Source organism: Eleutherodactylus coqui, chromosome 6 (assembly GCF_035609145.1).
Source record: "Eleutherodactylus coqui strain aEleCoq1 chromosome 6, aEleCoq1.hap1, whole genome shotgun sequence".
NCBI classification, from domain to species: domain Eukaryota; kingdom Metazoa; phylum Chordata; class Amphibia; order Anura; family Eleutherodactylidae; genus Eleutherodactylus; species Eleutherodactylus coqui.
Genome location: NC_089842.1, coordinates 3,634,559 through 3,659,657, shown reverse-complemented (window position 1 = coordinate 3,659,657; position 25,099 = coordinate 3,634,559). Strand labels below are relative to the sequence as shown.

Here is a 25,099-nt window from a genome sequence, read left to right as displayed (position 1 = left end):
GTCCCCTGCCGCGCCATTTGTGGGCAGACCTGCTGTAGATGAAGCTGGTAACCGTAAATGCTGGCGTCCCCCCGCCGCTCCACTCCGGTAGGAGTCATCTGTTTGCTGTCATGTAGCCCACACAAGTATGCCCATATATCCACCCTAAAACGCGTCATGGCTGCTCGCAGCCTGTCGCTCATATGCAGGTACAAGTTCATTTTCCTCATTAGCCTCGGCGTCACCCGTGACTCTGCAGATTACCCTTCTTACCATGTGTTTGCTTTAATGTTCCGACCCATCATGGCGGCGTATGACTGCGCACAAGACCTGATACATGTATATGATAGAGAGCGCCGATGCATCCCTCATTGTAGTCGGTAACAGATGTGCCGTTGTATATTATGGCAGCGCCGCACATTAGAGTATGGCTCTGCGTTGTATACTTGGCTGCAGATATGAGATGACATATGGTAATGGAATCTATCCGCTAATTCAGGAAGCCGTTAGATATGTCCTATAAAACCAGAGCAGCCATAAGCCGTGTTCTGATTCACTGCACACGTTCCGCGGCGGGCAGCCATTGTAGGCCCAGTATTTGCTGTAACGCTTGCTATTTGCCTTGCATGATTGTGTGCTGGGATGTGACATCTCTAATAACATGACCATGTCTTATATACAGGGGGAGGCAAAAGTCTGGACACACCCATTTAACTGGTATAATGAGAATATTGACTTCCAAGGTGTGAAAGTATTCATCAAGAGGGAGGCGGCATTTTTGGGTGGAGGAGACGTTTCCGGTGGCCATTTTGAACTCCACCATATTGAATGCAGCTCAGGTTTCTCAAACGGGACATATCAGTCTCGGCTAGAATTTACTCAGAAACACCCTGGAAGTGTCAGTTTTGCGCTCTCTTTACTTGCTTAGGAGGTAAGTAAAGAGAGTTAAAGGGGTTTCATCAATGTGCGGAGGTGCGCCATCCTGTGGAACGTAACGCTGGAACTCGCTGCTCTCAGATGGGAATATGGCGTCCTGTAACATCTGGAGGGACTTCTCACCGCTAAGTCATCTGTCAGTGAAAAAGGCCCTGAGTGTTGTACACTGTTTACCAACCTTGGCATCACTTAACTCCCAAACAAATACAAAAAGAGCAAAACTGACACTTCCAGGGTGTTTCTGAGTAAATTCTAGCCAATGTCCCATGTGAAAAAAACTGAGCTGAATTCAATATGGCCACTGAACACATCTCCAGCAAGAAATGCCGCCTCCCTCCAAAATAATACTGTCACACATCGGAAGTTAGACTTCTCACTATTACACCAGCTAAACTGGTGTGTCCAGACTTTTGCCTCTCCCTGTAGTCCAGCAAACCATAAACGGTAACCTCTTGCAGCCTTTTTCATTGTAAAAGACCTTCCAGTGTTAGGATCAATAAGACGCGAGGTTGTGCACCCCCCTAATATTAGCCTTTTACTCCCCACTTCTACACGAGCCAACTCAAATAACCAATCACTGGGAATGTGCACCCCCACCCCCACCCCCGTTCCCTGATCTGAAGGCCAAATTATATTGTTTCACTTCATGGTGCTGCCAAAGTTTTTTTTAAGCTACTCACAACAAAATCTCCCGCCCCCACAGATCCGCCTCTCCTCTCACCTTGCAATCCTCTGCCCCACACACCCACTTCTACCCTCACAACACAATCCTCCGTCCCATAGAAGCACGTCTTAGAATCATAGACTGGTAGAGTTGGAAGCGACCTCAAGGGTCATCGTGTCCCCCGGGGTCATAGGGTGCCCCAGGGCCATAGGGTGCCCCAGAGTCATCAGGTCCCCCAAGGTCATCAGGTCCTCCGGGGTCAACGGGTCTTCCGGGGTCATCAGGTCCTCCTGGGTCATCGTGTCCAGCCCCCTGCTCAGTGAAGGATCACTAAATCATCCCAGACAGATGTCTGTCCGGCCTCTGAACACTTCCATTGAAGGAAAACTCCCCACTTCCCGTGGCAACCTGTTCCACTCATTGATCCCCTCACAGTCTAATATCTAATCTGTGTCTCCTCCCTTTCAGTTTCATCCCATTGCTTCTTGTCTTTCCTTGTGCAGATGAGAATAGGGCTGATCCCTCTGCACTGTGACAGCCCTTCAGATATTTGTAGACCGCTATTAAAGGGGTTGTCCCACGGCAGCAAGTGGGGTTCAGCACTTCTGTATGGCCATATTAATGCACTTTGTAATGTACATCGTGCATTAATTATGAGCCATACAGAAGTTATTCACTTACCTGCTCCGTTGCTAGCGTCCTCGTCTCCATGGTTCCGTCTAAATTCGCTGGCGGCTTGCTTTTTTAGACGCGCTTGCGCAGTCCGGTCTTCTGCTCTGAGCACGAGCCACTTCAGTGTGCTCGCCGCTACAGCTCTTCTGCGCATGCGCAGACGAGCTGTATCTTCTCGGGAGCGCGCTGGAGCGGCCATTCTGCTACCATCCTCTGTTAGAGGAAGGTGCAGAAACTGGAGCCGCCCAGCCGAGAAGCCCAGCCCAGCCCAGCCGCCCAGGTAAGTGATGGGTGACGGACTGACGGGGGTGACGCGTGACTGACTGCCGCTGTGGCCCCGGAGCCTACCGCTGTGGCCCCGGAGCCTACCGCTGGGCCCCGGGGGCTAGCGTGGGGAGACGGGGGCTAGCGCCGGTTACCTGCTGCCTGGCGGTGGGTGACTGGTCAGCCGCGTTCAATCCCGGGGTCCGGTCGGCAGCTGCGGGGCGTCTGGTTGTCAGGGAGACACAGCTGGTAGCGTCTCGGGAGCGCGCACGTCGGACTACAGCAAGCGACGTGAAAAGAGCCGGCGGCCATCTTGGGGAAACTTTTTATAAGTTGCTGAAACGCTGGAACTGTAAGTACAAACCAGCTAGAAAAGTCATTTACAGGGGGGCTTAGTAATGTATGCTTAATAAGGGGGACTGGGCAAAAAAAAAATGTTACTGCTTCCTCGAGACGTCTCCTCTCAGCCTTCTCTTCTGCTAAACATTCCCAGATCCTTTAACCGTTCCTCATAGGACATGATTTGCAGACCGCTCACCATCTTGGTAACTCTTCTCTGAACTTGCTCCATTGTCTCCCCTCTTAGTACAATCCCCCTTGCAACGTCTCGCGCAGCAGTAGCTCTTCTCCCCTCGTACTCGGACAGATGCCGCTCCATCAGCGCAGATTGCAAAACTACTGGGGAGCAGGGGTCAAGCATATCCGTGCTCTGTGGTGGGGCTTCATCCTTTGGTGCGCTCTATGTCCGATAAAATGCTTCCTGGCACTGATAGACATGTATAGTGTTCAACCAGGAGACTTCTGCAACGATCATTCAGAGCAAGGGAGCAGCTCAGTGGAAGTAGAAAGAGAGCACTAGAGGATGAAGCCCCGCCCCAGAGCACTAGAGGATGAAGCTCCGCCCAGAGCTCTGGAGGATGAAGCTCCGCCCAGAGCTCTGGAGGATGAAGCTCCGCCCAGAGCTCTGGAGGATGAAGCTCTGCCCAGAGCTCTGGAGGATGAAGCTCCGCCCAGAGCTCTGGAGGATGAAGCCCCGCCCAGAGCTCTAGAGGATGAATCCCCGCCCAGAGCTCTAGAGGATGAATCCCCGCCCAGAGCTCTAGAGGATGAAGCCCCGCCCAGAGCTCTAGAGGATGAAGCCCCGCCCAGAGCTCTAGAGGATGAAGCCCCGCCCCAGAGCTCTAGAGGATGAAGCCCCCGCCCCAGAGCACTAGAGGATGAAGCCCCCGCCCCAGAGCACTAGAGGATGAAGCCCCCGCCCCAGAGCACTAGAGGATGAAGCCCCCGCCCCAGAGCACTAGAGGATGAAGCCCCCGCCCCAGAGCACTAGAGGAGGAAGCCCCCGCCCCAGAGCACTAGAGGAGGAAGCCCCCGCCCCAGAGCACTAGAGGAGGAAGCCCCCGCCCCAGAGCACTAGAGGAGGAAGCCCCCGCCCCAGAGCACTAGAGGAGGAAGCCCCCGCCCCAGAGCACTAGAGGAGGAAGCCCTACCCTAGAGCTCTAGAGGATAAAGTCCCACCCCAGAGCACTTGAGGTGGCAAGTAGCTGGAAGTAAAGATTTGATTGTTTCAGCGCTGCATATCCATACACCAGGAACATGGGTACGCCAGCACCCTCCTCTCTAGCTCTCCAGCTCCTTCCTCGTTCTGACAGACTACCTTTTAAGTGTTCCCTAAACTTTGTCTGATAGCTGAATATTTTTCATAGACTTGTTTCTTGACTAAGTATCCCCGTGCGTTAAAGTAATGACCTACTGCCATCATCTAATAATCGTTCAAAGTCTGACCTCTGGGACCACCGCTCATCCCGAGAGTGAAGGGGTCTCGGCGCTGTAACCCCTTCACGGGACGATTATCGCACAAAATTGGTTCAGATGAATGAAAATGTGAGATAATTGTTACGTCTGAATGCAAAACATTGTTTACCTTTCATTTGTCGCTCACTTTCAACCAGCATAGAAATCCTGGCAGGGACGCTGACTTCTCGCCGCACAGTGTATAGCGTCAGCCATGGTCAGCACTGCCTGTCTACACACTCTGCACGAGCGCTAACAACTGGCGGTGACGTCAGCCATCGGCTAGCCGACAGTCCAGAGTAAACCAGCATTATATTTACCGACGGATGAACGATGCGGCCAGTAACATCTCCAACACATTATGTGTCCCCCAGAGTGCGGCCAGTAACATCTCTACCACATTATATGTCCCCCAGAGTGCAGCCAGTAACATCTACAACACATTATATGTCCCCCAGAGTGCAACCAGTAACATCTCCAACACATTATATGTCCCCCAGAGTGCAGCCAGTAACATCTCCAACACATTATATGTCCCCCAGAGTGCAGCCAGTAATATCTCCAACACATTATATGTCCCCCAGAGTGCAGCCAGTAACATCTACAACACATTATATGTCCCCCAGAGTGCAGCCAGTAACATCTACAACACATTATATGTCCCCTAGAGTGCAGCCAGTAACATCTACAACCCATTATATGTCCCCAGAGTGCAGCCAGTAACATCTCCAACACATTATATGTCCCCCAGAGTGCAGCCAGTAACATCTACAACACATTATATGTCCCCTAGAGTGCGGCCAGTAACATCTCCAACACATTATATGTCCCCTAGAGTGCGGCAAGTAACATCTCCAACACATTATATGTCCCCCAGAGGGCAGCCAGTAACATCTCCAACACATTATATGTCCCCCAGAGGGCAGCCAGTAACATCTCCAACACATTATATGTCCCCCTGAGTGCGGTCAGTAACATCTCTACCGCATTATATGTCCCCCAGAGTGCAACCAGTAACATCTCCAACACATTATATGTCCTCCAGAGTGCAGCCAGTAACATCTCCAACACATTGTATGTCCCCCAGAGTGCAGCCAGTAACATCTCCAACACATTATATGTCCCCCAGAGTGCAGCCAGTAACATCTCCAACACATTATATGTCCCCCAGAGGGCAGCCAGTAACATCTCCAACACATTATATGTCCCCCAGAGTGCAGCCAGTAACATCTACAACACATTATATGTCCCCCAGAGTGCAGCCAGTAACATCCCCAACACATTATATGTCCCCCAGATTGCGGCCAGTAACATCTCCAACACATTATATGTCCCCCGAGTGCGGCCAGTAACATCTCCAACACATTATATGTCCCCCAGAGTGCGGCCAGTAACATGTCCAACACATTATATGTCCCCCAGAGTGCGGCCAGTAACATCTACAGCACATTATATGTCCCCCAGAGTGCAGCCAGTAACATCTACAACACATTATATGTCCCCCAGAGTGTAGCCAGTAACATCTCCAACACATTATATGTCCCCCAGAGTTCAGCCAGTAACATCTCCCACACATTTTATGTCCCCCCCAGAGTGCGGCCAGTAACATCTCCAACACATTATATGTCCCCCAGAATGCAGCCAGTAACATCTCCAACACATTATATGTCCCCCAGACAGCGTCCAGTTACATCTCCAACACATTATATGTCCCCCAGAGTGCAGCCAGTAACATTTCCAACGCATTATATGTCCTCCAGAGTGCGGCCAGAAACATCTCCAACACATTATATGTCCCCCAGAGTGCAGCCAGTAACATTTCCAACGCATTATATGTCTTCCAGAGTGCGGCCAGAAACATCTCCAACGCATTATATGTCCCCCAGAGTGCAGCCAGTAACATCTCCAACACATTATATGTCCCCCAGAGTGCAGCCAGTAACATCTCCAACACATTATATGTCCCCCAGAGTGCAGCCAGTAACATCTCCAACACATTATATGTCCCCCAGAGTGCAGCCAGTAACATCTACAACACATTATATGTCCCCCAGAGTGCAGCCAGTTACATCTCCAACACATTATATGTCCCCCAGAGTGCAGCCAGTAACATCTCCAACACATTATATGTCCCCCAGAGTGCAGCCAGTAACATCTACAACGCATTATATGTCCCCCAGAGTGCGGCCAGAAACATCTCCAACGCATTATATGTCCCCCAGAGTGCAGCCAGTAACATCTACAACGCATTATATGTCCCCCAGAGTGCAGCCAGTAACATCTACAACGCATTATATGTCCCCCAGAGTGCAGCCAGTAACATCTACAACACATTATATGTCCCCCAGAGTGCAACCAGTAAAACACTATATAACTTATACCACATAGAACAAGCTCTCATACGGCTATCGGGCAGTTGTGGCTCTATTGGTCCTTAAGGCACAGATTGGCCGGTCACTAAGGGGTTAAAGGGGTCTCTCTCACTGGAGTGTAATAGGTTCTTGTCCGGAATCCGTTGTATTTGTAGTTCCTCGATGTTTAATGCCTCCCGTTATTCCTCCTCTCTCCTCCATAATCTCGTGCGCCCTCTGATACGGGGGCATTGCTTGTTCGCGCGGTTACGGGGCTCGCCTGCGATTTCCTCTGCATTTTCGCTGTTTTCCACAAGAAAGTAGATGGAACCTTGATAAGATGTATTTTGCTTCCAGATAAGGATGCAAGCAGTGAAGTCTCGGCGCTCTCCCACAGCGGCACGGACAGCATTGTACAAGCAGCGCAGAGCAATCTGCTGCCACCGCCGTCTGCCAGTCCTGGCCATATGTCCTATTACACCGCTGCGGAGCACACGTGGGCGCGGGACGCACTCAGAAACTGTAAGTAGCAGTCCTAATAACGGGGGCAGCGGAGAGCGCTTACCCATAACAAGCAGCTCTTGTCCTTTAACCCCTTCATGCCCACGGACGGTCATTTACGTCTCAGGCAAGCAGGGATTATATGGAGTGGGATTGACAGCCGTTCACAACACAAACTCTGATTGCAGCTGTTAACACTTCCCCCAATCAGTATTTCGGGGGTCCCGAACACGCTTCCCTCCTCTTTTCCCTTACAATGAGATTACGATGTGCAGTTCATTTGCCATGGCAGCCTGGGCCCTCCTGAAGGCCCCCCGGGCTGCCATGGCTGATTACCTTCCAGAATGCGGTGTAATGCGCTGCTATGGTACTGCATTATACTGTATGAGTGATCTAATAATCGCACGCTCAAGTCCCCGACAAGGACTGAAACAAGGAAAAATTAGTTTTAAAAGTTCTATTAATTATTAGAAAAAAAATAAGTTTAGCCCCACATTTCCATTATTTGATATTGCTGCATCCGTAAATGTCCAATCTATATAGAAAAAAACAACACATCCTGCAGAATTACGGTTTTTTTATGTCACAAAGATAAAATTTTTATTAAAAACTAATCAAAAAGTTGTATGAACTTCAAAATGCTACAATAGAAATCAACCGACATCCCGCAAGAAAGCGAGCGTCGCACAACTGTCAGCCGAAATATGAAGACGCGCCAAAGATGTGATGGCACAGCAAAAAAAAGAAGTTTGTTCTAGTTCTAACCGTGCCGACCCACAGAGTAACGCTGCAGTGTGCCGGACAAGACCCCCCACCTCCCAGCGATGGCCGGAGCGCCGCCTTTACGGTTTTTGCTCCACTTGGAAATTTTCTAAAGTTTTTCAGTACATTAAATAGTAGAATTGCAATATGGAGCTCGCCGCAATAAACAACAAGCCGTCAGACCGGGACGGGGAAATAAGGGTTAACATTCATTGAAAGGAAAAACCAAAAATGGGGGAAAAAATGGGCCGTGTCATTAAGGGGTTAAGGAACGGCAAAACCTGATTGGTTGTTGTGGAAGGTTATTCCATTCTTCCTTTGTAGCAGTTTTCAGTGTGTGATTGGCTGGAGCGCTGCGACTCCTACACTGCAGTACCTGACACAGCAATGTCCGCAAGGAGCCGGTGGCCGGACTGCAACTCAGCTTTTTTGTTTCTGACTTGTCGGTTTATGTCAATATATTGCAAGGAAAGAGGATGGAAATATTGCGGTAGACTGCGCCATTCTCTCCAGCACCGTCCGTGCAACGTACAGTCAGACGTAGAGATGTGAGCTTTTCACGTTAAACTGATGCCAACCGCGGTCTCCCTCACCCATAGGCTGTAATGGGGTCCAGCTCATCTCCTATGGGTGAAGGTTGCCAACGTTGGCCATCCACCACGAAATAACAGCCTAGAACTCGCCTTGTAAACGTCACTGCACTCCAGCGCCACCGCCTCCTGCAGCCACGGGCACGCATGAGTGAATTAGAGGCACTTGGACGCTGCAGGAGAAGCATCTAGGAGGTTGTTCTGCTCTTTGGCTGCATTAGTTAATTTTAGAATGGGTCGTGCCGAGACGGCGTCCCCTTTTCATATGTCCTCTTTGAGCCGGGAGCCCCTCCACGGCGCCCTGTGATAGCGGCTCCGTTATTCTGCCGTCCTGTTATTACAGACATTCATGTGAACTACATTTCCGCTGACCGCGGCTTCCCCCAACAAAATCAGCTGAAAGTGGGACTTGGCTGGTTGCCCCAAGCTCTGCATCCTCAGAGGGGCTTTGCATCTTGGCACAACCCTCTAATGCATCCGCTGAGCCTCTCCCTGGCGGATATGTTAAATGGAAGCCAAAAATGTCGACAGAAACTTTGAAGTACTTTAGCATTACATATCTGCTGGGGTCGCCCGCTGCTCGCACGTTCTAGCCATCCATGGGCATTCCCGCCTATGTAATATTAGCCATCCTTTGCAGGCGCGGTGCTGACAAGTGTCGCCGTGTTACTAACGCCCTCCTCATTCTGTCTCCTGCAGTGGAGCTGCTCCGAGAGTTACTGACGCAGCAGGTACGGCTCCTCCAGAAAGAGGAAGCGGAGAACTTCCAACGTTTCTGCAGTCGGAGCGTCCAGCAGATGACCAACAGCGACAGACAGTCAAGACCTTCGGGACACAATCACCAGCGGAGAAGAACCGCAAAGACTAATGCAAATAAACAATCCCCTCCACAGCAAAAGGCTGAGCAGCGATACTCCGAGCCCGATGAGGTGGAGGTGGCAGAAGAGGCCGCCGATGACGCCGGAGAGCAGTTTTTTGATGCTCATGAACCTCAAAGCGACGAACAGTCAAAGAATAACACTAAAGAGTCGGAGGAGTTGCAGTATCGGATATCAGGTCGGTATCTGCCCGGCGCTCCCCGCTTTTTCCTCGTCGCAGCGCTAGTTTTGAGTGTAACGCAGTTTCCTTTGCTTTAGGGAAGTATCTGATCCTGGAGGGCTACGAGAACATGCAGGAAAGTTCCACGGATGAAGACTTTGTTTACTCTGAATCCTCTACTCAATGCACATATTCAGAGCAGCAAGCAGCGGACAGGCTGAGCCCCCCTGTCACCGGGACCCTGGAGCCCGCGCCGCCGGCCGACATGTTCAAACAGATGTTACATTACATTGAAAAGATTGAAACTGACCTGCAGCAGCTCAAGGTGAGCAATCCAAATTCAAGGGGTTGTACCTGGATTACAGGTTATCCCCAGGGTGGGGAATACCTGGCTGATCGTTCCTCCTCCCCCATCCTCCTCACTGCGGGGTTACTGAATGCAGCGCCGCTCGCACCTCTGCATTTACTTTCAGTGGGACTGCAGAGACACCGGAGCGACAGCCGCTTTGGTATTTCCATCAGTCCCTTTGGAATGACTGAAGCGCTGACTGCGTAATCTTGGCCAGCGCTCCCTTCATAGTGACAGTCCTGCAGGAGGAGAGCGACAGGTAGAATACGGCACGGGAGTCCTGTTCCCAAGATCGGCAGGGGACGAAGCGGTGAGACCCCCACCGATCAGCGAATTATCGGATAGGGCAGAACTTGTAATTGTGGTCCAGCCCCTTGAAATGTGTTTTCCTACCTGCGGACCCTTTTACACAGACCAATTTAAATGAGCTTCAATCCGTTTTGCCGGCACTTGTTTTCGCTGGTCTTTACACAGGCCAATCAGACCCTACTGGAGGACGATCGTTCATGCAATCGTCAGACTCACAGAATCCTTGTGCTCGGCAGCACATACCCACGTTCACACAGGGAGATCTGCACGAAAGGTGCGATCACCTGCGGGCCGAGGGTTTCATCGTTCATCAGGTGCAACTTTTTACTTTCGAACAGTCTGGAAAACAAGCGTTCGTACTTTCATGCCCGCTCCATATAATGGGGCCATTTGGATATGCCATCACCTTCTGCTCTGCGGGGGTCTGACTGCGGTGGTCACTTCGCACAGTGACACCTCGGCCATCCTCTCTGCAGCCCCTTCACTGGGACATCCCTGGTAGCCGCACTGTGCAGGAAAGCAGCTGAAGGTACATTGGCGCCGTGATTGTCCGACCATAATATTGTGGTATAGCCCAGCTGGGAATCCCCCATCATACTGGTAGCACAGTAGATGAAATGACTGCTGACTGACAGGTCACATGGAGCACTTGTAATTATGGGGTACGCCAGGTTAGAGGGGTTCTTTAGCTGTCCATACAATTCTGGTAGCAATTGGCTTAAAGGCATTTTATCTGACAGCTCTTTCCCCGCATACACGAGTGTGCATGTTTCCTCAATGGATAGAGGGGGGTAAGCCGCAGGCAGACGTCTCTGGCAGCATCCTATCTCCCCTCTGACCGACAATATTGAGCATGTTGAAATCCAATATACCCGACTCTTCTATTCCCCAATATCTGCCATCAGGGGAGAGTCAGGAGGCCTCCTTAGATGGCCCCCCAGTCCCACTGAAATCAGAAGGTTCTGCGGACATTAATCTAATATGTATGCACACCTTAAAGGGCCAGTAGCTTTTTAAATGACTTTTGCTCATCTACCAGCTTGTTAGTCTGATCATTTCTGTAATATACTTGCATTAAAAATTGAGTTGCTTAACAACTGTAAATGATGTTTGAAGTGGCTACCACTAGAGGTCTCCCTTCCTGCTCCTCTGCAATCCACTGTCTGTCGTTAGGTGCAGAGCTTCTGTAGTAACAAGGACACAGAAGTTTCCATAGCAACAGAGGAGAAGCTATCTTTACACATGGCCTCTCTGCACTTACAGATCTGCAGACACTGTGATAACGATCTCCACAATCTCTCCTTCTCCCGTTACAGTGTGTATGCGTCTCTGTCTGGGCACATATCACTTTATAGGGAGTTTACTAAACATTTGGCCAGAATGTCTCTAAATGCGTGATCATCCTGGGAAAGCAGGGGGGCGGGCATTCAGATACTGCCTCCCTGCTGATTGGACCAGTGACAGTGCAGTGCAATGTGGAAAATAAAGGCAAGGAGGTCAGGGCAGTGAACTACTGGCAGAATGCTAGGCTTGCTACATGCCCCTCCCTGATAGTGGATTGCAAACAGCAGAGCGACAGAAAAATGGGAAGAGCACCTGAAAATCAGAACCCACAGACCTGAAAGCTTGTTGAAAGCTCAGGTACCCTTTAGGCATCTCTAGCAGCACATCTAGATCGGCCACATGTCATGGTCATTATTTAGTCATCTGTGGATTGCATTCTGTGACTATAATGTGTCCTCTGCTCCCAGAGGTTAAATATGGTGAATTATCGCCCACTTCCACTACCGCGCCGACTTTCTGTACGGATCATTTAGATTCTTTCTGGTTTTCTATATTACAGGGACTTGAAAACTGTTACAGTGCACTCCGGAATAAGCTGGCTGCATCCGGCCTCTTGGAAGAAGAACCAGGTGAGCCAGAGGCTTGTAAAGAGTTAAAACAACTTCTGACATGTCCAAAGATTTGATTAGTGGGAGCCTGGAAGCTGAGACCCCCCACTGATTGCTGAAATGAAGGGGCTGCAGCACACACCCGAGCGCTGTGCCCCGTCAGCTGTCAGTGCCTGTCGGCAGCTGAAGACAATCTATAGACATCTATGCATCCGTCTTCAGGAGCCTCCGAGCAGCAATCACAGCTGGTGGGGAGCAGCGCTTGCCTGAGCGTTCCTTGTCCCTTCATTTCAGCAATCAGCGGGGGTCTTGGTACCCGGATCCCCACTTTTGACTTGTCTCTGACATAGTTTTTTTTTTAAGTGCAGTTACTTTAAACCTTAATTTTGTTTACCAAGGTGCTTTATGTGCTGGTAAAGGGAACCTGTCAGACCCCCGAGCTGCCCATGCGGAGGGCGACATGGCCCAGGGACCGGTACGCTGACTTCACCATCAGTTTAGTTTAGTAAAACTTACTTTTACAGTTTGCCGCACTTGACCTGATAAGAGTAAAGGCCCATTTACACGGAGCGATGATCGCTCACACGACAGTCTGAGTGACGGCTTTGAGCGATCATTTTGCATAAACTAATAAGTGGCTACTCAGCTACTTAATAGCAATTTAGCGTGCAAATGAGGCCTTTAGCTGAAGGCAGGTAATAGCCGGAGGGCTCTTATCTCCATTCTGCTCCTTTGTTCTCCGACAGGTAACAATGTTATCCGTAATACCCGCGGAGAGCTCAGCGTGCGGTCCTGATAAGACCACAGGACGATTTTTAGGTTGGACTGAATTTAACAATCAACTAGCAGTGCACGATGGCCGCGCGTTTAGACACAACGATTATCCCTCAAACAATCGCCTTTTAGCGATTTTTGAGCGATCATCGCTCCGTGTAAATGCGCCTTTAGATGCTGCTCATTAGTATTCATGTGTGCCCACTGCCCCTCCCCCTCAAGCACTGATTGACAGATTCTTTGTATGGGCAGAAGGACCTGTCAATCAGCATCTGGCGGGCGGGGGAGGTGCATATATGAATATATTATGTCCCCATTATGGGATCCGGCAGGTTCACTCCATCACCCCTGTTCACATGTAGTTTCTGCTGCACCACAAATTTTATGATAAGGTTTCCCAAACTTTTTAGCATTCAGAGGGCCAAGGGAAAAAATACTCAGGGGACCCTAAAGAGCGAAAAAGGGTCTAGAAATAAGTTATAGGCGGTGCAGAAAAATTCAGTATCGAAATGTTTAACAGACCGCCGGGCGCCTGGGGCGGGTGCAGACCGCCGGGCGCCTGGGGCGGGTGCAGACCGCCGGGCGCCTGGGGCGGGTGCAGACCGCCGGGCGCCTGGGGCGGGTGCAGACCGCCGGGCGCCTGGGGCGGGTGCAGACCGCCGGGCGCCTGGGGCGGGTGCAGACCGCCGGGCGCCTGGGGCGGGTGCAGACCGCCGGGCGCCTGGGGCGGGTGCCGACCGCCGGGCGCCTGGGGCGGGTGCCGACCGCCGGGCGCCTGGGGCGGGTGCAGACCGCCGGGCGCCTGGGGCGGGTGCAGACCGCCGGGCGCCCGGGGCGGGTGCAGACCGCCGGGCGCCCGGGGCGGGTGCAGACCGCCGGGCGCCCGGGGCGGGTGCAGACCGCCGGGCGCCCCTGGCGGGTGCAGACCGCCGGGCGCCCCTGGCGGGTGCAGACCGCCGTTCTCCATGAGCGGGTGCAGACCGCCGGACGCCCCTGGCGGGTGCAGACCGCCGTTCTCCATGAGCGGGTGCAGACCGCCGGGCGCCCGGGGCGGGTGCAGACCGCCGGGCGCCCCGAGCAAGCGCAGACCTCCGTTCTCCATGAGCAGGTGCAGACCGCCGGACGCCCTGAGCGAGTACAAACTGCCGGACGCTGCTTTTTGGGTGGATTTCCCCCCATTCATTGGAGACGCGTGTACAGTAGATGTAGCGCTGGCGGCGACGGGCTTTAGTTGATGTTCTCTGCAGCCGCGCGTTTCTGCCTGACGCTAACAGAATGTAATTACTGTGCACCAAACTTAGTAGGCAGTTAACATCTATGACAGACGGTTCACCATTCAGGGGCTCCTTATGTGGCCCCCAACCCCACAGCCCCAGAAGACCACAGAATAGATGTTGTTCGTGTATTGTCGTGTGCGCTGACCACATCTGTCCGTGGGCGACGTTCCCCGTGTAACATATATTTAGTTGTTCTGAAGCCGTCGGTGACTCATATGTAGAAATCTGAATTTATCGGGTGGCTTCCTTCAGCTGCACAACAAGCGGCTAATAAGCCGTGTATTACATGATGCGGGGGGGGTTATCACTGCCTGCAGGGGGACCTCCTGGCGAATACGCCAAACATGTCTGCGGGCTCCATTCCCTGGATGGATGGACTGTCCTCTCGATCTCCTTTGGGCCAGTATACACCACAGTGGTTGCCTATTAGCACATGTCTGATGCTCGCATGGTGGGATGTGCTGCAGCCTTCCATCCGCAGGGTCCCCATTCGCTAGGTGTTTTCCTCGATCGCACCATTCTTGGTATACTCTCCGCACCGTTAGATGAGAAACACACACACCCGCGGTTGGTGGTGAGGCCCGGCTAGTCTAGTATCGATGACGGGCCTCGCTGGAAGTCGCTCCGATCGCTGGATTGTCCCACTTGAGTCACAGAAAACTTTTCACTTGATTTCATGCTTCACTCCGGGGTCACGGGGAGAATTACCGTACAGGGGGCGCCAGTCGTGAGGCCCGGGGGCTCTAATGAAGGGGCCATTATATATCACTTTACCCCATTAGTAATGCAGCTTGTATTTATTTAAGGGGAGCCTGTCATTGGGTTCATGCAGCCTAACCAGAGCTGCAAGGGGTGCCTGAGAAGATCCCTCCGTGGTTCAGGCGGTATGAACCCAATGACAGGTTGTTTGGTGCGGGGGCTTTGGACAGGGTTCGGGGGTATTTGGGTTTTCATAGGGTTTGTTTTTTTTTGTAAATCTTCTTAACGCCAGTGTGTTGCCCCTGATGCTCGGTACAGCCCCAATTACAGAAGATGACATCCCTGATGCTAGTTGTGGTAGTCTTGGCTGTGCAGGGACTAACTAGTTTTGATAGTCGTGGCTGTGGTTGGACTAACTAGTTGTGATAGTCGTGGCTGTGCTGGGACTAACTAGTTGTGATAGTCGTGGCTGTGCTGGGACTAACTAGTTGTGATAGTCGTGGCTGTGCTGGGACTAACTAGTAGTCGAGGCTGTGCTTGGACTAACTAGTTGTGATAGTCATGGCTGTGCTGGGACTAACTAGTAGTCGTGGCTGTGCTGGGACTAACTAGTAGTCGTGGCTGTGCTGGGACTAACTAGTAGTCGTGGCTGTGCTGGGACTAACTAGTAGTCGTGGCTGTGCTGGGACTAACTAGTAGTCGTGGCTGTGCTGGGACTAACTAGTAGTCGAGGCTGTGCTTGGACTAACAAGTTGTGATAGTCGTGGCTGTGCTGGGACTTTTTGTCGGTTGTCCTCGTTGTTTTCTTTCCTGGCTGCATTCAGTCGTTCCGCAGCGAGCTCTGTGAGGGCCGCGGGTTTGTTGCGGGACGCGCTGTGGTTGTTTATTATACCGTTTTGGGGTATATACCGCTTTTTTAAACACTTTATTGCGGCGTTTTAGTAGGTGAAATGAATAAAGAAATGCAATTTTTTAGCCTTTTTTATAGCGTTTGTCCTGCAGGATAAAAAGTGCGTTCATCTGTCGGACGGACGCAGCGATGACAAACGTGGGGTTTTAAACAAAGAGGAGAAAGTGCGCAAAATGATTTTGATCTGTTTTTGTTTTTTACACATTTCTTATGCCAAACCCAAGGAGCGTCACCGTCCATCACAGCAGCGCCGTCCTGGCGGGTCTTTGTGTAGCTCATGCTGCCGCCATGCTGGGGGTACCGAGGCTCGCCTGTAAGTAATCCTCTGCTTCTTCCTTCCTCCGCAGACATCGCCATGCTCCCCACCGACAAGGGTTGAGGATGAGGCCGTCTGAGCTCTGGTCCAGGAGATTCCAGCTCGCTGGAGGGATCTTGCCTGCAGCCCACTACCGAATCCCAGCACCATCTCTTCTAGACCTCGGGGCAAACCCTGCAGACCTCTTCAGTCCGGCCTTCCCCGATCCTCCGACAACCTCACTGTAGGCTTAGAAGCAATGATTAAGCAGGTCGAGAAAACGTCGCGTCTCTGTAAACCGCAGCCTTGATCCCGATACCTCGGCGAGAGATGAGCTTTAACGGGTCTCTTCCCGCTCACCCCATGGGCACCTTGGATGTCACAACGAGAAGCGGCAGACGCGTTCGTGCCATGAAAAAGTTTCATTGAAAAAAAATCTGTTTTCGTCTTTCTAAGAGGAAAGCAGTAATTGCCATAAATAAATGACGGGCAAACACCAGATGGTGTTTAGATGCTTAAACTCCAGAAACACGAGTGCAGGTTGCCAAAACACTACTGAGCTAGCGCGCCGGGGGCAGGCACCAGAAAAGCAAATACTATTTAGGGCCAGTAATAAGGTTGCCTGCGTGCCTGCCTCCGTATTTGCACTGACAGTGCTAAGATCTTTTTATCCTCCGCTCTCCCCGTCCCCCCAAGAAAGGACCAGAGCTTCGCAGTCTCGGCAGATTTTTTTTTTTTTTGACCGCTCCTGCCAAGTTTCCAGCGACACTGCCACCGAGACTGCCAGAACGCTCCTCCGAAGACGGTCCTCAGACTTCCTGCCTGACCAAAGTGGGAAGAGAGAAGAGTGCATTCTAGTCGCCCCATCGCTACGAATCAGTGTTCTGCCTTGCCAATTACTAACAGATTGTTGCTGCTCTACACAAGATGTCCCTGCGGAGGTCGTCTGTTCTCCTCGTCTTCTACCACGCGGGTCTTGTATCCCATGTAGACAATCGCTCAGATCTGGTGCGGCGGGTCCAGAATCGTTATATATTTATATATAATACATACTATGCGAGCTGCAATCACTACGTCAGTTTTGTATTTGGACTCCTCAATCTGATAGATTAGCACCAGCTGAAAGGAACAAAAAGTTTTGATGTGTTACTTTCCAGGCACTGAGATCTCCACCAGCCCATCTGCTCTGCATTGTTAGCCAATGAGCCCAGTCCGAGCAGAGATCACGGAAGTCACCGTCTGTAGTCGGCTTAATCTGCCCGGTTTGTCGCCCCCTCCTCCTCTGCGGACGCTGCTGGATTAGGAGATCAGCCGTCTAGGGACGCGCCTTTGCACTTTTAGGACAGGTTATTCGCAGCGCTGCCGCTGTGATTCCCAGTTAAAGGGAGTTTTCTGCATCCTTTCTGTAATGTATATGTATTTAAAGAGAAATCTTCCAGATATATTCCTATTGTACATGAGATGCGCTTCAGACAAGCTGTGGGAGTAGTATTTTTGCGGAAGGCCATATTAACATTCATACTCCTTCTGTTTCTTGTGGACGGGTGTCTTCTCTCATTGCCCCCCTTTGGGACATAGTTATTTTATGACTTATAGCGGATACATTGTGCCATTCTGGAATGCCATGTCTCTCAGAGATGAATGCATGGAAGCGCGGGTGGGAGACCGGGACCACCAGTAATATGCTGACATTAAATGAGCTTGTGGAAAGACGAGTCGCACGCGGTTTCCTGGCTGTTTTTCTAGAGCGGTAAAGACTGAAAACCTGTAAAGAAATGATCATTCAGACGAGTAAAACCTCCCTGGCAGCAGCCGTAGTCACCTACATACTAACGCACCTCAAAGTGAACCACACTGGACCGACCCCCCGCCTCCCCGGCATCTAAAGCCAGACGGCCTACAGCAAAGTGCCAATAAATGCAAAGTATTAGTCAATATTTTGGCCAAAATACCTAAACTTGCGAGCCCACATCAAAGGTCCTCGTTGTCATGCAAGTCCCTACACTACATTTGCAAACCTATCACTGCAGACGAGTAAAAGCGCTTTCAAGCGGCATCATCAGTCTCAGTGTAAAGTATTGATTATGTATTTAGAGATTTTTTTCCAACAAGCAATAAAAGAACTTCTCTGTATACATCATATTTCAGCGAGAAGAAGAATTTGCGATCGGCACACCGGCGGCAGCACTTGGGTCTGCTAATACATTTTCTGGTAAAGCGGGGCTGGAGATAAGTTTGTGTTCATGTTTGCGCCCAGTTTACTGCACAAGAACTTTGCAATCCTGTAGCAATCCTAAATTATAATTCACCTGATCGCCTATCATAATGGTCCTTTTACACCATCCAATTCTCTTCTGATGAGTGATGTTCAACCAGATCGGTGTGAGGAAGCAATAGAAAGGATGGAGCAACCCTGTCACGATGCCCGGAGTAGTGAAGAGCAATTATTGGGGTTGGGAGTGATCAGACTGATTTTTCAAAAATTATCATGAATGACAACTAGAGATGAGCGAATGTACTCGGTTCGGGTGTTTTTGGACCCGAGCACCGCTTTTTCCGGGTAACTGACTACTCGGACGAAAAGATTCGGGGGTGCGCGGGGGGTTGCAGAGGGGAGTGGGGGGGAGAGAGAGAGAGCTCCCCCCTGTTCCCCACTGCTACCCCCCGCTCCACCACGCCGCCCCCCCCCCCCCCCCCCCCCCGGCGCCCCACCATCAAAAACACCCGAACCGAGTATGTTCGCTCATCTCTAATGAAAACCCATTAAAGTCAAGGGGTGTAAAAATCTGGTTCACTAATTTTGAAGGTTTCTAATGCAGCCAAATACCCCAGATTACATGGGAATACAGCCACACATCTTGGGATAGTGGTGGCTTTTCCATGCATGTGGCTCAGCGGTTAGCACTGTTGCCTTACAGTCTGGAGCGGTGGGTTCAAATCCCATCATGAATAACGTCTGTATGAACTCTGAAAAATTACATACAGATATTGCCTTTGTCTGATTTGAACCTAGAACTCCAACATTGCAGCAGTGCTAACAACTAAGGCACATTCAGAGGAGGAGAACATATAAACTGCCTTCTTCCTCTTCCCCCTACTCCTTGTCGTCTTCCTCTTACCCCTTCTACTTGCCGCCTTCTGCTTCCCCCGATTCCTAGCCTTCTTCTGCTTCCCCCTAGTCCTTCCGTTCTTCTGCTTCCCCCTTCTTCTTCCTCTTCAACCCCTTCTCCTTGGCTTCTTCCTCTCCCTCTTTCTCCTTACCTTCTTCCTCTTCCACCTACTCCTTGGCTTCTTCCTCATCCCCCTACTCCTTGGCTTCTTCATCTCCCCCTTCTCCTTGGCTTCTTCCTCTCCCTCTTTCTCCTTACCTTCTTCCTCTTCCACCTACTCCTTGGCTTCTTCCTCATCCCCCTACTCCTTGGCTTCTTCCTCATCCCCCTACTCCTTGGCTTCTTCATCTCCCCCTTCTCCTTGGCTTCTTCATCTCTCCCTTCTCCTTGGCTTCTTCCTCTTCCCCCTTCTCCTTGGCTTCTTCCTCTTCCACTTACTCCTTGGCTTCTTCCTCTTCCACTTACCCCTTGTCTTCTTCCTCTTACCCCTTCTCCTTGTCTTCCTCCTATTCCTTGCCATTTTCTGCTTCCCCTTCTCCTTTTTCCGCTTCCCCCTTCTCCTTGCCTTCTTTTTCCTCTTTCCCCCTTCTCCTTGCCGCCTTCTTCCTCTTTCCCCCTTCTCCTTGCCGCCTTCTTCCTCTTCCCCCCTTCTCCTTGCCGCCTTCTTCCTCTTCCCCCATTCTCCTTGCCGCCTTTTTCCTCTTCCCCCTCGTTCTCCTTGCCGCCTTTTTCCTCCCCCCCCCCCCGTTCTCCTTGCCGCCTTCTTCCTCTTCCCCCCGTTCTCCTTGCCGCCTTTTTCCTCTTCCCCCCCCCCCCGTTCTCCTTGCCGCCTTCTTCCTCTTCCCCCCTTCTCCTTGCCGCCTTCTTCCTCTTCCCACCCTTCTCCTTGCAGCCTTCTTCCTCTTCCCACCCTTCTCCTTGCAGCCTTCTTCCTCTTCCCACCCTTCTCCTTGCCGCCTTCTTCCTCTTCCCCCCTTCTCCTTGCCGCCTTCTTCCTCTCCCCCCCCCTCCTTGCCGCCTTCTTCCTCTCCCCCACCCTTCCCCTTTTCCTTGGCTTCTTCCTCTCCTCCCCCCCCTTCTTCTTGCCTTCTTTTTCCTCTCCCCTGCCTTCTCCTTGGCGTCTTTCTCTTCCCCCCCTTCTCCTTGCCGCCTTCTTCCTCTTCCCCCCTTCTCCTTGCCGCCTTCTTCCTCTTCCCACCCTTCTCCTTGCAGCCTTCTTCCTCTTCCCACCCTTCTCCTTGCAGCCTTCTTCCTCTTCCCACCCTTCTCCTTGCCGCCTTCTTCCTCTTCCCCCCTTCTCCTTGCCGCCTTCTTCCTCTCCCCCCCCCTCCTTGCCGCCTTCTTCCTCTCCCCCACCCTTCCCCTTTTCCTTGGCTTCTTCCTCTCCTCCCCCCCCTTCTTCTTGCCTTCTTTTTCCTCTCCCCTGCCTTCTCCTTGGCGTCTTTCTCTTCCCCCCCTTCTCCTTGCCTTCTTCTTCCTCTTCCCTCCCTTCTCCTTGCCTTTTTCTTCCTCTCCCCCCCCCTTCTCCTTGCCTTTTTCTTCCTCCCCCCCTTCTCCTTGCCTTTTTCTTCCTCCCCCCCCTTCTCCTTGGTCTCATCTTCCTCTTCCACCCCATTCTCCTTGCCTTCTTCTTCCTCTTTCCTTGGCTGCTTCTTCCTCTCCCCCCCCCCCCTTCTCCTTGGTCTCGTCTTCCTCTTCCACCCCATTCTCCTTGCCTTCTTCTTCCTCTTTCCTTGGCTGCTTCTTCCTCTTCCCCTTCTCCATGCTCTTTTACTTTTCCCCCTATTCCTTGCCCTCTTCTACTGACCAGGGGAGAATCAGGAAGTGGAATAGCAGTGCAGCTCTCCCATTGATTTCAATGAGGGTAAAGCTGGTGCTCCCACTTTCTCCCCTGGCTCCTGATGACAAGGTCCATCCCATGCACTGATGTAGCAGTATGATCAGCTGATGAGAAGGGTCCTGACCGGCGGACCCCCATCCATCAACTACTGATGACCTATCCAGAGCATAGGCCAGCAGCTAAAAGAAGAGGCCAGAAATCCCCTCTAAATCAGACTTGACTTCACAATTCTGCAGCCCTCAGAACTACAATCTCCCAGCATCCCTTATGCCTTAATATTTGCATTCTGGGAAGTGTGGCCTTTCCATCAAACACTGTTCATAAAGCTGTAGCATGCATCACCTGAGGTCTGCACTCTAAGCATACATTTCATGAGGGGTTGATGCAGTCCAGGAGCCGAGCTCAGCGCTGCAATGTCCAACAGCAATATTAAGACAGCTAGTCAATGTGCTAACGACTGCTGTCTGTCTGTCTGTGCGTGATGTGTGACTTGCATGCAGAGCCTGCCAGCACCGGTGATGTCAGTTACCGCTCTTAGCTCCGCCCTGATCACATGACTGTGACATCACAGGTCCTTTAGCCGCCTTCTGCACTGAAAGAGGGATTGTGGGTGGATTACATCCCCCTCAAACCACTGCAGCCTCAGTTGCTATAGATACAGCAGTACTCAGTCTGGGAGTTTGTACCTGGTTGTTGCACACCTGGGTGGAGACTCCAATTAATGCCACCTCACAAATGTCCACCTCCATTGCTGGCGGTGCATACTGACCAACAACACTGAAGCATCGTCCTTCACCGCTGTACATAATACTAATAACTAGCTGAACTGTAAAAGAGACGGTATATGAGAAGCATCTAGCCGCTGGTCCACTGGAGGTTGTGTGGCCGGTGCAAACTCTAAAAGTGGTTTCCCAAGCCGGACGTAGACATGACAAATGTAGCGCGCTCCATCAGATGGATGAGAAGGATACATAGCATCACATCAGCTGCAGCATGTCGGAGAGCTGGAGCTAGCGCTGCGACTCCACGACACATGAAGAGGGAGGTAGACTCTATGCCAGAGCAGATATAATATACAGCGGACCATAAGCCTTCAGATAAGTGGGCGAACCAACTGCTTTATACTGGTTGAGCAGGAGAAGCGAAAAGGACAGCAGGCTGCGAATGGGGAAGTAGAGTTGTCCAACCCCATCCACCGGCTGCTGTCTTTGGGGTCCGTCATCCTCCCGCTCATCCAGTCTAAACCTCTTGGTTTTACCCTCATATGGTCTTGGATGCACCTGATGAAGGCTCCCATCCGGAGCAGAAATGTTGCTCTTTGTTGTATAACTATGTTCCAAGTTTCTACCTTCCATTCTTGTGTCATAGAGTTCAAGTTCAGCGCTATTTCCACGCTATGCTGACAAATGTACGATCCCTTTGGAAAAGGAACCAAATCTGACAGTGTAGCCGGCAGCTCCGGGCTCATCCCCACGCGTCCACTTCTCCTACTCGTGCCTGGAGTTTTGCTGCGCTGCACAACAGGTGAGCCATTCTGATTGTCACACTCTTAGTCGTGGTGGTACTACTGCACCCAGAAGGCGCCACTTTCTTCCTTACACTCTTTTTCAAGATGGAGTTTGGCTGCTGCAGAACACGGCGCATAAACCAGAAGGCACTTGATGTGTTGGGTTGTTTGTGGTTGTAGTGGGGGTATTCAGACGCAGCAGTCCCGTTCGTTGGACTGCAGCAATCTTGGCAAATGAATTTCTGCAAGCGCCGCTGGGACCCATGAGAGAGTAGCAGAAGCACGTGACTTCACCCGTAGGGCGCCTTCACACATGGCGGGCTTTGGTGCAGATTCATCCTTTTAATTGAAGGGGTAAAGTTTGCGGTGGATCCTCCTCAAATCCTCCACACGTTCGTAGGGCGCCGCCTTAAGATTACTCGTTTTGCCACAATCGGTTTGCCCTTTCCACAGCTTTTCACTGAGTGAACCATAAATATCGCAGCACGTTATCGCTCACTTTGGCTCCATACTGAACAGCTGGATATGGCCGATCACGACTTACAATTTCATCCAAAATATTTTGCAGGGATGGTAAAGAGAGGAAAAAACTGGTTTCTGGATAAATTGTAGCTGATATATCACATGACCCCCTTCCCATTTCAAAAACCTGAGCCGAATTTAATATGGCGGAGCTCGAAGTGGCGTCCAAAAAGTCTCCATCAAAAAACTGCAGCCGTCGCACTTAATACTTTCACACATCGGAAGTCAATTTTCTCATTATTGCCCCAGTTAAATGGCTGTGTCCACACTTTTGCCTCACCCTGTCCTCCTTCCTGCTGGATCTACTTCTTGCTTTGGTCCAAAAAATTGCAAGTGCGTTTTTCAAGAAAATGCCGTGTGAAGCCGCCCTTACAATCTGTCTTTGTAGCTCCTTGTAGCCCGCTCAAGAGAGAGGGGATGAATTACTAGCAGATGGGTTCCTCTCCGCATGCCCAGAACAGCTCAAGCATCGGAGACCTCGTGTCGGACTAACCGGGTCCTTTGGGTTTCGCTGCAGCCTTTTCTAAGCCGATTACATTGTAAATAACTCATTAACTCGCATTTAAGCTCGTGGAACTTGAGAAGAATGTCATTGTGGAGAGCGCTAACTTCCATCTAGTTCCCACTAACAAGTGTTTATTACAGCCCACTCTGTGCGCATCACTGATATTCCTCCCCACGTCCATGAAAGCGCTTGCATTAAGGAGAGATTAGCGGCTTCTTTGTTGAAGGTGAAAAAGGCCTTCAAGTGGCCGCCGCTTTAACAATCAGCAAACGCTTTCAGATTCAAGAGGAGGAATTACAATGCGCTAGGAGGAAGATAAGTGAAGTCTTCACTGCATTGTTTATTACACAGCGGCTCAATAACTGCACATACAGATGACCTGCGGGGCCGGGAAGGGAGGCTGGAACCCCGCCGGCCGCCCGGCAATCACCTAGTTTTGCTGGAAACCTCCTCCTCCCCCCCCCCCCTCTTCCCCTTTAAAAGAAGAGCATCAACAAATGTGGCCTCAGAGGGTGCTGCAATACTGATGAGGAAGTGTGCGATGAATGGCGACCCGTCTCTGCCAACCCACATGCCTATTCTTTACGGTACCGTTACACGGGCCAACCGTTGGACACACCATTGCCCGACATTCATCCCAGCAACTGTCACTCTTGTGCTTTCAGGAGCGATAGCCTGCAGTGAATGGAAGCAGAGCGTCGGAGATCTCTGCCGACCTCCATTCACAGTGAACAGGCAGTCGTTAAGAGATTGAAGGACTCCTGTTTAAACAGAGCAAAAAGTTCCCTGCCAGCCGCTTCGTATTAGTGAGCCGAAACAAAGTGACTACTGAGTAGCGTCTCGCTCGCTGCCCTGCTGCTGGCCGTGTTACACAGTACGACTATCGCCGCAAATAGATCTATGAAGCGATTATTCAGGCGCCAACGCCCCGTGTAACGGTACAACGTTTACTTAAATGTCAAGTCAGCTGGGTGCCCAATGCCCATGCACCTCAAACAGCTGGCAGATCCCACCAAATCTGTGTTAAGCCAACATTCCCCAATATGACCAATGTCAGTCTGAAGTAACCCTAACAAAGGCTGGCTTAACAGTTGGGTCCGGTGCCAGCCTCAGGTTAGATGGCATCTTGCGCTAAAATATTGTTGGACCTCCCTTTCCCCCCGCATCACAAGAAAAAAATATATATTGCACAGATAAACGGTCTACCCAAATTCTGCCTGGGCAGAAAGTAGCATGAGAACAGCATATCCAGACCAGAAGAGCTCATGACCTAGATACAGGTAAAGTACATCGATACAATACTAGAACCAAGCTCCGTACACAAATACAGCACCAGAACCAAGCTCCGTACACAAATACAGCACCAGAACCAAGCTCCGTACACAAATACAGCACCAGAACCAAGCTCCGTACACAAATACAGCACCAGAACTATCTCAGAACATAGATGTAGCACCAGCACCAAGTCAGTACATAGATACAATACCAGAACCGAGCTTGTGACATAAATACAGTAGCAGAATTAAGCAATTGTGTTTAAAAGATACAAATAGCTGGCA

At 51.1% G+C, this 25,099-nt stretch overlaps 2 protein-coding genes across 3 annotated transcripts in view; one reads left to right on the top strand and one right to left on the bottom strand.

The window, feature by feature from the left end:
• ARHGEF12 (Rho guanine nucleotide exchange factor 12) overlaps nucleotides 1-18,198 on the top strand; it is a 173,335-nt gene extending 155,137 nt beyond the window's left edge. For both annotated transcript variants that reach the window (XM_066606082.1, XM_066606080.1), the window contains 5 exons: nucleotides 7,018-7,182; nucleotides 9,213-9,569; nucleotides 9,650-9,876; nucleotides 12,053-12,122; nucleotides 16,109-18,198. In XM_066606082.1, coding sequence (XP_066462179.1) covers nucleotides 7,018-7,182; nucleotides 9,213-9,569; nucleotides 9,650-9,876; nucleotides 12,053-12,122; nucleotides 16,109-16,140 — 851 coding nt within the window. In that variant the 3' untranslated portion in view covers nucleotides 16,141-18,198. The remainder of the gene's footprint in view (nucleotides 1-7,017; nucleotides 7,183-9,212; nucleotides 9,570-9,649; nucleotides 9,877-12,052; nucleotides 12,123-16,108) is intronic.
• A 1,338-nt stretch (nucleotides 18,199-19,536) lies between these two features.
• Nucleotides 19,537-20,763, bottom strand: LOC136631715 (ribosome-binding protein 1-like). The gene has a single exon (XM_066606003.1). It carries the CDS (start codon nucleotides 20,761-20,763, stop codon nucleotides 19,537-19,539), a length of 1,227 nt encoding a protein of 408 aa, XP_066462100.1.
• Nucleotides 20,764-25,099: the final 4,336 nt, after the last annotated feature.

Bases quoted from the DNA above. Each gene is read 5' to 3' on its own strand.
- LOC136631715 (XM_066606003.1), bottom strand. From the start codon at position 20,763: ATGAGACCAAGGAGAAGGGGGGGGAGGAAGAAAAAGGCAAGGAGAAGG.